Source organism: Tursiops truncatus, chromosome X (assembly GCF_011762595.2).
Source record: "Tursiops truncatus isolate mTurTru1 chromosome X, mTurTru1.mat.Y, whole genome shotgun sequence".
NCBI lineage: Eukaryota > Metazoa > Chordata > Mammalia > Artiodactyla > Delphinidae > Tursiops > Tursiops truncatus.
Window position 1 is genome coordinate 85,942,987 of NC_047055.1, and position 12,834 is coordinate 85,955,820.

Sequence of the window (12,834 nt, forward strand, 5' to 3'; positions counted from 1 at the left end):
GATGCTTACATTCATGGGACATCTTGCTGATTTCACAGGTGGAAATTTCTCCTCTTTACTGAAAGACCAAAAGAGACTTCAGTGCACCACTCAAAGTTTTTTTCAAATTTAGACTCTAGAAAGACACCTTACTACAAAAGTAGGGGTACATTTCAGTGAAAATCCTTATCCCTACCTTTTCATCATCTAGGAAGAAGCAAGGAAAGCTGGCAACCTGAAATGGGGACCAAAGGGTATTGGCCCACGTTTCCAGCCGCCCCAGATCTGAACACTGAGGCCTGTCGGGTAGTGGGGTCTCTTTGGACTACCCCTCCCACCACAAGTCTATAGACTCATTCATCAGTTCACACCTAGATCAATTCCTCTTCCTGTGAAGAGAAAGTCTCCAAACAGAGAGGGAAATTGGATAAGCTAGACCCTGAGGCACAGCCTTTACTAGGCAGGAAAAAAACAGGGCTATGTGTGGGGCTCCTGAGCAATAAGGGGGGAAGTGAGCCATGTTAACAACAACCATTAATTTTTATTAAATTTCTAATCAAATACAACAATAATTTCTTCTCTTTCATAAAAAACACAAATATTTACAACATTATCAGTTTGGGAATAGACAAACAGTAAAAATGAAGAAAAGTGATGAAAAGACAAATTCAAGGACAGAATAAATACAGCTTATTTACACGCCTGCCTGGCCCCGGTGGCTGCTGCCAGAGTACCAGACCCTCGGCCTCAGAATTAGCAGCAGTTCAAAATCTCCTCCAGTTTCAACACGTCCAAGGGTGGGATTTTGGTGACTTCAAAGAAGACCCTGCAAAAGGAAGAGGGGTCTGCTCAGTGTAAAATAGCCCAAAGCAAGCAGGCTCCATGGAATAAGTGGGACATAGGCCCTTGGTTCCCTATCTTGCTTTAACTCTGGAGCAGAAAGTAAGGTAAAAAGTACCTGAATCTTTCTTTTCCCTTAAATGAGGTTAGTCTGGGCCTCCCCATGACTGAGCACAAACCCAGCCTCAACTGGAGCTTGGTACTTACTGGTGAGAATACTTGGAATGCACAGTCTTGAGCCTATTGCACAAACGCAAAGTCAGCAGGATGTTCAGCTGCCTGACCAAGGGGTGAAGATCAGAGGTCTTGTAGCCACTGTAATACTCCAGGGTAGGAGCCTGGAAGAAGCAACATGGACAGTGACTTTTACAACAGGAAGCAGATACTTCCTGTCTCCAATACCCAAATCGAAACTTCCTATCCATAGTACAGGCAGGGAAGAAAGTCAAACAATTCAAAGACTCATAGAGCACAGACACCGACCAATAATTATAGGGTACTACCTAGAAGACTATGTTCCAGCTGCAGGCTAGTGATGTGGCTATATCCATATGCACCAGCTGGATATTAGCCCTAGCCATAGGTATTTAAACTGAAATCCACCAAAGAATTTAAGGAACAGGACTGACTTTGTTACTTACTCTCAGGTTAAGAGCCAATGGCCAGGCAAACCTCAGAACAAACTTGAGGTCCCAACTAAATAGCCAGCAGGAACTTAAGGCTGTTCCTCCTCTCTGGCTCAAACAGCTATCATTTCATGCATTCATTTTCTCAGTCAACTTTAAGGATGCCTATCATGTGGCAAAAGGAATATCGCAGAGTGTTTAAGAGCAAAGGCTCTGGAGGCAAACTGCCTGGGTTCAAATTCCAGCTCCATTAACAGCATGGCCTTGAGCCAGTTACTTAACCTCTAGGTGCCTCAGTTTCCAAATCTGCCAAATAGGGACGATTACAGTAATTATATAACAGGCTTAAATGAGTTAATAGACATAAAGCACATGGAACAGAGTCTAGCACATACCCAAACAATGCTAGCTAGGATATTACCAAGCCCCATACAGGATGCTGGGAATACAAAGATGACTAAGAGATGACTAAGGCTCCTGCTCTTGAGGAGTCTGTAGTCTAGTTGGGGAGACAGACATGCACACATAGAATTATAAAATGTGTGGGAAGTGCTACAATGGAAGGGAGCATGGGACAGTGGAGGAACAGAGCTGCAGGACCCATGAATTTTGGCTGGGAAAGTCACAAAAAGCTTTGCAGAGGAGGGCACATCTGCAATAGGTACTGAAAGTCTAGTGGGAGTTCCACAGGTAGAGAAAAGAAAATTCATTATTCTGTGAGGCAGTGGTTTTCTTAAAATGTCTTAAATTATTTTCCCTGAACTCATGTTTTCCCAAATATCTTACCTGGAAGCCCAAATATCTTACCTGGAATTGGGGGTGGGAACTAAGAAGCCCACCAATTTGGATCCCTTTACCTTTTACATGGCCCCTGGGCCCCTGAGATACTTCTGCAGGAATCCCAAGGCTCTACTGAATACTCTTTGGAAACCACTGCCACAGGCAAAGGGCAGTCATTGGCATGCTGAGCAGGGGAGTAACACATGGGATAACACATCATATTGGGTGTGTTAATTAAGATTAACAGCCCTACTGTCACTGCCCCAATTGTTCACATTGTTCAATTGTTCACTGCCCCAATGCTTCACATTGATTATTATAAAAGCCCACTCACTGGTGTTGATACGTTCACATACGCTCTCTCATCTAATATACCTTCCATACTGCTATATACTAGTACTGTTTCCAAAACATACAAACAGGAAGATGTCACTCCCCTGCCTTAAAAACTTGCAATGCCTTAGTGTAAAATGGATCTTTCAGCATGGCATCAAAGGCTTCTCACAATCTGACCACACTCTACCATTCTGGTCTCACCTCTCACCATTCCCTACTCATACATCCTCTGCTCTATCCATAGGAAATGTCTTATTCTGCCCTGAATACATCACACTGTTTTCTTATTGCCTTCACATCTTTTCAATTGTTGTTCCCTCTGCCTAGAATGTCTCTTCTCAAGGTTCCTACTCATCTCTCAAGACCCAACTCAAAAGTCACCTCCTCTGTGAAGACTTTCTCATCTATAGCAGTATATATAGTGTAGAGGACTATGGATCCAGACTACCTGGGTTCAGATCAGGGCTGACACTTAGCTGATACTCACTGGTACAGCCATGCCAAGTGTTAAAACACTGAAATATTTTTATACTGGTTGGCAAGCAGTTTGCTGCCCTGAGCCTCTCAACTGTCCTCCCTCAGGACCTACCAGCCTTCCCCAGGACCCAAGGGTAAAAGCCTGGGTCAGCATGGGGCCTCCAAGATCATGGCTCCAGGGCTACGGCCACATCCATTCTGATTATAGAGTAGGTATATTCTTTGAACAGACTCCTAGTTCCCAAAATCCTAGCTCTGCCTCTCATTAGCCAAACATGGGAAGTTATTTCTTATCTGTACAATAGGAATAATAGTGCTGATCTCATAGGGTTGTTGTGAAGATTGAGTTAATAGACAAAGTGTTTAGTTCACTGTCTAAGAACTCAATAAATGCTAGCCATTATTATTACGTATTCTTTCTCATCGCCATCCCTGCCATTTACTTAATGCTTTCTCTGTCCCAAGAAATATCAGTGCCTTGTCCAAATTCACACAACTGTTTATAGGGTTTTTCCTCAGCACACAGAGGTTTCTCCATCAGTAGTGGTGCTAGAATTTCTAGGCTGCAGGGTCTTAGGAGTGGTTGGGAAGAGTATGCTCATTTGCAAGCATACTTTTTCTATTGGATTGCATGTTACACGTCAGTAAAAATTCATAGTGTTCTAAAGTTACTTTTATTCACAATTTTTTATAAAATTGAGAAAGTATCAAATATGCATTTTATTTGTATTGGGGAAGGAGGCTGTGGGGACCTTCCTCCTCAGAGAAGAGCACAATAGTATATCTGAGTCCCCTGTTATACACATGGACAGTTGCTTTCACTACTCTGTTCTCTGGGTCAGTGCTTTCCAAATCCTGTTCCAATGAGCTCCCTTGGGGGGCCAACCTTGCTGAGGGGGCTGCAAGGAGCAGGGGTGGAATGGGGTAAGGCAAGAAGTGGGTCCACGCCACCCCCTGCTGCAATCAGAATAATTTCACATTAGTCTGTTTTGTGATACTGGGCTTTCAGGTAAGCTGTCTTTGGAAGAAAGGGTACTGTGATGAAGAAAAGTGAAATAAAATACTTTAAAACCATGGCTCTAGAAACCCTTTAGGCAGCCAGGCCCCTAAGATGTCAAGATGTTAAAGGATTCATAATGGCAGGTATGTAGTAGTTTTGTCACAGAGTTTCCCACAGCCCTAGTTTACACCTTCCTCCTGAGCTGACCCTGTGCTTTTAAATCCCTATCCCTGGGACTTTCCTGGTGGTCCACTGGTTAAGAATCTGCCTTCCAATGCAGGGGACGGGGGTTCGATCCTGGGCAGGGAACTAAGATCCCACATGCCACGGGGCAACTAAGCCCACGTGCCACAATTACTGAGCCCACACACTCTGGAGCCCATGTGCCACAACTGAAGAGAAGCCCGTGTGCTGCATGAAGAGCCCACATCCTGTAACTAAGACTCGATGCAGCCAAAAATAAAATAAATAAATAAATATGTTTTTTTAAAATCCCTACTCCTTCTTCCCCACCGCACACAAGTGTTTACCAAGTGTCCGAGCTTCTTCATGTAGAGGGCCAGGAGGAAGGAGCCAGCAGCTAGCTTGGAAGCCCTCTCCTGGACATAGTCGTATTCCTGCAGGGTCATTTCACAGATGAAGCGGGACAAGGTCAGTGTCTTCATGCTGGCATGGACACACTAAAGGCAGGAAGAAGACTGGCTCAGCAATCAATTCAGAACACTGGCACCAAGCAGAAAACCCCCTGCACTCACTCACTCCAGTTATCCCACCTTGGGCCTAAATGGCTCTCTGCCTGAACAATGTACCTCTTTTGCCACCATGACTCACACTAAGGACCCTGCCCCCAAAGCACAGAATCTTTAGGAGGGGGGATTACGAAATTGGCAATGGTATTTGCCATTTTCAGGGTTTTAAACCAAATTATCAAGTGTGATTGTGGTACCCTCCACCTCCCCTTTCTGTACATGCCATCCTTTGAAGAGCCGAAGGCCTCCAACTGTTGACTTTTCACTGGGTTCCAGACTAGGAGGTATTTCATGCTCCAAAAGAACTCCTTCCCTTTTCTTGTTTGAATATGTGTGTGCGTGTGTGTGTGTGTGGGGGGGCACGCATGTGTGTATACACACACACACACACACACAAATCCTACAACAAGACACACTTGTATAATACAAAGTGACTTCCCCTGTAACCAATATTCAGGTGAAGGAAGAGAACTTTGACAGCATCTCCCCTAAACTTCCCAAGTGTCCCTTCCTGATCAAAGAATCTTCTTCCCCTCCCCTACTCTGCCCTCACCTCAAAACTTTATAGGCATACCATGGAAATATGCAATTTTCTTCCCCCCACACTCCATAAAGATTGCCAATCTAGGAGGGTGGACTGAAGAAGAAATTCCCCTGTCCCCAGTTGTCCCTTTCCCTTTTCCTACCACTCAAGCAGCCACTCTGGGAATGGAGGGGACTAACCCAGCAGTGGTAAAATGAAGATGTACCTGCCCTGTCTTACCTTAGCATATCTGCGCAGAAAATGATAGGCGATGGGAATGTTGATATCAAATTTGAGGGTTTTTAGGATGCTGATTTCCATGGCGAGCATCTCATCTCGCTTATAAATATCATCACAGATGTACAGGAAGTCATCCACACAAGGTGGGCTGGGCTCCTATGGGTGGAGAGGAGAGGCAGTCACAACCAGGCTAAGACAGCCCACTCCTCTCTGCTTGGAGATGAAAGGCAGGGGAGGAGAGGGGTGAAGGATAGGAGGTAATAACATTCCCTGGCATGAACCTTCAGGGTAGCTCTGAGAGCCAGCTTCTGGTTTTTGAGTAGTACATCTGAAAAACAAAATCAGAGAGATAGGAGGAGAGAGGATAGGGCCTCTTGTGGTAGATTCTTATAGCACTGGAAGCGGCATAATATGGCACAGGGACTGGAAGCACTGATCTCTCTTCTAATGAGTGAGAGCCAGAAATGGGAAATCTAAGGCCTACTCTTGGGGAAACAGAGGGAAGGAGACCACAGGAAGGGAGCTAGAGATGGAAAATAAGCCCACACTTTGTTTTCTTGTCTAAGGAATGAATAAAGATGTTTGAGAGGGGGCACTACTGGGGTAATAGGCAGTGAGAGACAGAGAGAGATAGGCACAGAGGGAACCTAAGCAGAGACTGAAGACCAAGGGATGGGAGATGTGCAAGGGGGCTAGACTGGGAAGGTCCAAGCCAAGCCAAGGGTGAGAAGAAAACCCCCCTCCACAATCTGGGGCACCTTTCCATGTCCTGCCCTTTGCAGGTTGAACCTTAGTTTGGGGGAAAGGACTAGGAGGCAGGTAGACCCCTGAATCTTTTCTCTAGCTGCACCTCACTGCCCACCCCAGCCTTCTTCTCACACCTTTATTTTCAGATCACAAACTGGACCAACCCTCTGGGTTTGCAGACAGGGAAATTGAGGCCCAGAGAGAGGAAGTGACTTGCTCAAGGTCACACAGCAACCTAGTGACAAGACCAGGACAAGAAACTCTCCCTTCTACTGCTCTACTCACCAGTGGCTCCTTCCTTTCTTCTCTTCTCATATCATCTCCATACCTCCCCTTGCAAAAGTCTTTCTGTACTTCTCAGTCCTGTGAGGGGAAGACACCCCTGCTCCAAAAAACTTAGTGGAGGTCCTTTGTCCTGATAACCAGAAGAGGGGTGCTCCTTGTTCCAAAATTTGCTAATGAGAGCACCTTGCACACTCCTTCTCCCTCCCGCTCTTGGTTGTCCAGGAACCCCCAGCTGCTTTTTTAACCCCCTTGAGGCTGAGACAGGGAGCACTTGCTTAAGCCACAAGGACATCCCTAGGTAGGTGGAGGAAGGAGGAGAAAGGGAGAGACGTGAAAAGAGAAAGGAAGGGGAGCAAGGGAATGAACCAGGAAGCCAGTGAGCAGGGAAGGAAATGAGCTAGAGAGGGAAGCAGGGAACAAGGGAGAGAGTGAGGGAGGAGGAAGAGAAAGAGGAAGAAAGGGAAGGAGGAGGCTAGGGAGCAAGGGCAATCAGGAAGGAGGGAGGATGGGAAGGAGGGAGAGAACCAAGGAGAAAAGGAGCCAGGGAGGGAAAGAGGGTGGAAGGGAACAAGCATGAGTGGGTGGGAGGGAGTGACCACGGAAGTGAGTGAGAGGGAGCTGAGCAGAGAGGGAGCAGGGAGTGAGGGGGAGCAAGGGAACCAGGGAGCAAGACAGTAGGGAAGGAAGTGAGCCAGAGAGGGAAATGGGGAGAACGAGGGAGGGAGGGAGGGAGGGAGGGAGGAAGGAAGAAGAGAGAGAAGGAGGAAAAAGGAAGGAGACAGGGAAGGAGGGTGTGAGGAAGTTAAGGTGGGGGGAGTCATGGTGCCAGAGTACCATGGAGCAAGGATGGGAGATACGGAGGGAAGGAGCAAGCAGGGAGGGGAGAGAAGGAACCAGCAGAAAAGGAAGGGTGAGGGAGGAGGGGAGGAGGAAGCAAAGGAGGAGGGAGGGGAGCACACACTAGAGAAGCAACAGGGAGGAGAGGGAAGGAGGAGGAAGAGAGAGAGGGAGTGACAGAGGGAAGAACATTAGCTAGGGAAGGAGAGAAGAGAGTGAACAAAGGAAAGGGACAGGAAGGGAGGGAGGGTGGAAGAGAGGAGGGTGGAGTAGGAGGGAAGGCGCGATGGGGTGGGTAGGTGGGTGGGAAGGCATGGAGGAGTGAGGGATAGAACCAGGGTGGAAGGGAGAGGGTCATGGAAGGAGGGATCAAGTGAGGAGGGGAAGGAGTGAGCGAGAGAAGGATAGAGAAAAGGAGAGTTAGAAAGAGCAACAGAGAGTGGGTGGGTGGGATGGAGGGAGGGGCCCAGCATGGAGTGAGCGAGTGTACAAAACAGGGATTGAGGGATCAAGGAAGGGATTGAAAGAAGGCTGGAGGGAAGAAGGGAGCTACCGAGCAAGGGCAGAAGTGGAACAGGGCAGAAGTGGAGCGAGGGTGGAAGTGGAGCAAGGGCAGAAGTGGAGAGAGAGCAGAATTGAAGAGAGGGTGGAAGTGCAGTGAGGGCCGGAAGTGGAGTGAGGGCCGGAAGTGGTGAGAGAGGGAGGCAAGTAAGGAGCAAAGGAGGGGTGGAGTTAGAGAGGGAGGTACTGATCGAGGTAGGAGCTAGTGAGTAAAGGAGAGAATGAAGAAGGGAAGCAGAAAGCTAGTTAGGGACAGATCTGAGTAGGGAACACAAAGACAAATCCACAGTTCTAAAGGTTTTTGTACTCATAAAAGTTGCTACTTCTCTGTTCCTAAACCCTAAGGTTTTATACTATTAGTCTATCTGAAGGAAAAATGAGAGTAGAACAAGATCATTTAGCATATAAGGAAGAGGAAAGACTCAGATAAAGTAGTTAGATGGATATGGTTATGAAGGAAAGGCCAGCTACTTGCTTTTATACTGCTACTTCAAAAATAACTAATTTACTTGGACTCACTACCATCTACACCAGGCCATTTTCTCTTAAATGTCTCCAGCACCTAGATTTGGAAATGCTTCCTTATATAAGCAATTCAAGACTCCACTAGACAGAGGTGGAGTTGCTGGAAGAAGAAAATGGGGTGGGGACAGAAAATTATGGTCCAGAAGGAAGCTTTAAAAAGAACAATCCATTTAACTAGTAATATGTCCACCTACACACATCTTCAAAGAGGAAAAGGGAGAATTTTGTTGACGCCAGGAAACAAATACACCACCATTTGCACCCAACACCAGTTTCCCTGCTTAGGAAGACAAAAAATCGGTAGGAAAACTTATTTGTGTGCATGTATGTAATTGTATACACACACAAATACACATGTGAATGTACACACATGCGTATATATATATGTATATACATGTATATAATATATACATACACATATGCATGCATATATATACATACATATGTAAATGCACATACATACATACATACATATATATCTGGCTTGGATAGAAACCGATTGATTAGTTTTCTCCAGGTCCTATGGACTCAGGCTCACCTCAAATTTTGCTGCAATCAGAAAAGCAGTGGAACCAAGGAGTTGTAGCTTGTCCCTCTTGCATATTACCTCCATAAGGTAGTGATCTACCAGCTTCACTGCCAAGTACAGGGTCTCATGACTCATCTCAAAGGTCATCTGGAGGAACACACAAACAGGGCAGGAATCCACGTATTGTCCAACTCCAAAGGCACATCCAGATAGATGTAACTACCTGGTCTGTGGTATTGAGGACAGTGGTGCTACCAGGCCTGGCCAGCTGAAACTCTGCTATGAATGCAAGAACTCATTCAGTTAGGGGTCTGGCTATATCTCTAGTGCCTTTGAGGACCCTGGCATTATCTATCTACACATTTGGGTAAGTGACCAATCTTACATCAGAGGGAGATGCTCTGCCTTCTCTATGAGCACCTTGAGTGAACACACCCTCTCTCTTTCATCTCCAAAACTTAGATTCTTGCTTTCCCCATTTGCTACTTTGTAGTGTAAACCCTGACGGTTGACTTTTTGTAATGCAAGTGCCTGACTTAAGCTCTGATTGCCAAAGCATCCACTTCAAAGAGGCATTCAGATAATAGGGAGACATCTTCAAGATGGCAGAGGAGTAAGACGTGGAGACCACCTTCCTCCCCACAGATACATCAGAAATACATCTACACATGGAACAACTCCTACAGAACAGCTACTGAACGCTGGCAGAAGACCTCAGACTTCCAAAAAGGCAAGAAACTCCCCACGTACCTGGGTAGGGCAAAAGAAAAAACAGAGACAAAAGGATAGGGACGGGACCTGCACCAGTGGGAGGGAGCTGTGAAGGAGGAAAAGTTTCCACACACTAGGAAGCCCCTTCACTGGCGGAGATGGGGTGTGGGTGGGGGGGGACACTTCGGAGCCACAGAGGAGAGCGCAGCAACAGGGGTGCAGAGGACAAACCAGAGTGATCCCCGCACAGAGGATCGGTGCCGACCAGCACTCACCAGCCTGACATGCTTCTCTACTCACCCACCAGGGTGGGTGGGGACTAGGAGCAGAGGCTCTGGTGGGTCAGATCCCAGGGAGAGGACTGGGGTTGGCTGAGGGAACACAGCCTGAATGGGGTTAGTGCGCCACAGCTAGCAGGGAGGGAGTCCGGGAAAAGGTCTGGAACTGCCTAAGAGGCAAGAGACCATTGTTTCAGGGTGTGCGAGGAGAAGAGATTCAGAACACTGCTTAAAAGAGCTTCAGAGATGGGCACAAACCGCCGGCAACCACCGCAGACAACAGAGATGGGCATGAACTGCTAACACTGCTCCTGAAGCCACCAAAACTCCTGTGTGCAAGCACAGATCACTATCCACAGCTCCCCTCCAAGAAGCCTATGCAGCCCACCACTGCCAGCGTCCTGTGATCCAGGGGAAACTTCCCCAGGAGAACACAAAGCACACCTCAAGCTGTTGCAATGTCACTCGGGCCTCTGCCTCCACAGGCTCACCCCGCCTTCTATACACCTCCCTCCCCCCGGCCTGAGGAGGCAGAGCCCGCGAATCAGCCACTCCTATTTTTTTTTTTAACATCTTTATTGGCGCACAATTGCTTTACAATGGTGTGTTAGTTTCTGCTTGATAACAAAGTGAATCAGTTATACATATACATATGTTCCCATATGTCTTCCCTCTTGCATCTCCCTCCCTCCCACCCTCCCTATCCCACCCATCCAGGTGGTCACAAAGCACTGAGCTGATCTCCCTGTGCCATGAGGCTGCTTCCCACTAGCTACCTATTTTACGTTTGGTAGTGTATATACGCCCATGCCACTCTCTCACTTTGTCACAGCTTACCCTTGCCCCTCCCCATATCCTCAAGTCCATTCTCTAGTAGGTCTGTGTCTTTATTCCCGTCTTACCCCTAGGTTCTTCATGACCTTTTTCTTTTCTTAAATTCCATATATATGTGTTAGCATACATTATTTGTTTTTCTCTTTCTGACTTACTTCACTCTGTATGACAGACTCTATCTAGGTCCATCCACCTCATTACAAATAGCTCAATTTCGTTTCTTTTTATGGCTGAGTAATATTCCATTGTATATATGTGCCACAACTTCTTTATCCATTCATCTGATGATGGACACTTAGGTTGCTTCCATCTCCTGGCTATTGTAAATAGAGCTGCAATGAACATTTTGCTACATGACTCTTTTTGAATTATAGTTTTCTCAGGGTATATGCCCAGTAGTGGGATTGCTGGGTCGTATGGTAGTTCCCCTTTAACCCCCTCCTGTCGACACCAGAGGGCAACCTACATGCAGAGGCAGGGCCAAATCTGAAGCTGAGCTCCAGGAGCTGTGCAAACAAAGAAGAGAAAAGGAATTTTCTCCTTGCAGCCTCAGAAGCAGCGGATTAAACCTCCACAATCAACTTGATGTACCCTGTATCTCTGGAACACCTGAATAGACAACAAATCACCCAAAATTGAGGCAGTGGACTTTGGGAATGAAGAGGAAATAGGCAGTCTACCTGAAAAATAATTCAGAATAATGATAGCAAAGATGAACAATCTTGGAAATAGAATGTTACAAGAGACAAGGAAGGACACTACATAATGATCAAGGGATCAATGCAAGAAAAAGATATAACAATTATAAATATATATGCACCCAACATAGGAGCACCTCAATACATACGGCAATGGCTAACAGCCATAAAAGGAGAAATCGAGAGTAAAATCGACAATCATAGTAGGGGACTTTAACACCCCACTTTCAACAATGGAAACATCATCCAAAAAGAAAATAAATAAGAAACAAAAGCTTTAAATGATACGTTAAACAAGATGGACTTAATTGATATTTATAGGACATTCCATCCAAAAACAACAGAATACACATTCTTCTCAAGTGCTCATGGAACATTCTACAGGATAGATCATATCTTGGGTCACAAATCAAGCCCTGGTAAATTTAAGAAAATTGAAATTGTATCAACTACCTTTTCCGACCACAATGCTATGAGACTAGATATCAATTACAGGAAAAGATCAGTAAAAAATACAAACACATGGAGGCTAAACAATACACTACTTAATAACCAAGCGATCACTGAAGAAATCAAAGAGGAAATCAAAAAATACCTAAAAACAAATGATAATGAAGACACGACGACACAAAACCTATGGGATGCAGCAAAAGCAGTTCTAAGAGGGAAGTTTATAGCAATACAATCCTACCTTAAGAAACAGGAAACATCTCAAATAAACAACCTAACCTTGCACCTAAAGCAATTAGAGAAAGAAGAACAAAAAAAGCCCAAAGGTAGCAGAAGGAAAGAAATCATGAAGATCAGATCAGAAATAAATGAAAAAGAAATGAAGGAAATGAAAGCAAAGATCAATAAAATTAAAAGCTGGTTCTTTGAGAAGATAAACCAAATGGATAAACCATTCGCCAGACTCATCAAGATAAAAAGGGAGAAGACTCAAATCAATAGAATTAGAAATGAAAAAGGAGAAGTAACAACTGACACTGCAGAAATACAAAGGATCATGAGAGACTACTACAAGCAAATCTATGCCGAAAAAATGGACAACCTGGAAGAAATGGACAAATTCTTAGAAATGCACAACGTGCCGAGACTGAACCAGGAAGAAATAGGAAATATGCACAGACCAACCACAAGCACTGAAATTGAAACTGTGATTAAAAATCTTCCAACAAACAAAAGCCCAGGACCATATGGCTTCACAGGCAAATTCTATCAAACATTTAGAGAAGAGCTAACACCTATCCTTCTCAAACACTTCCAAAATATAGCAGAG

At 45.5% G+C, this 12,834-nt stretch overlaps 1 protein-coding gene across 1 annotated transcript in view; it reads right to left on the bottom strand.

Moving 5' to 3' along the window:
* Positions 1-500: 500 nt before the first annotated feature.
* CCNB3 (cyclin B3) overlaps positions 501-12,834 on the bottom strand; it is a 55,149-nt gene continuing 42,815 nt past the window's right edge. Inside the window, 6 exon segments of the mRNA XM_033849622.2 lie at positions 501-734; positions 736-805; positions 1,027-1,157; positions 4,569-4,718; positions 5,551-5,706; positions 9,044-9,181. Coding sequence (XP_033705513.1) covers positions 648-734; positions 736-805; positions 1,027-1,157; positions 4,569-4,718; positions 5,551-5,706; positions 9,044-9,181 — 732 coding nt within the window. The 3' untranslated portion in view covers positions 501-647.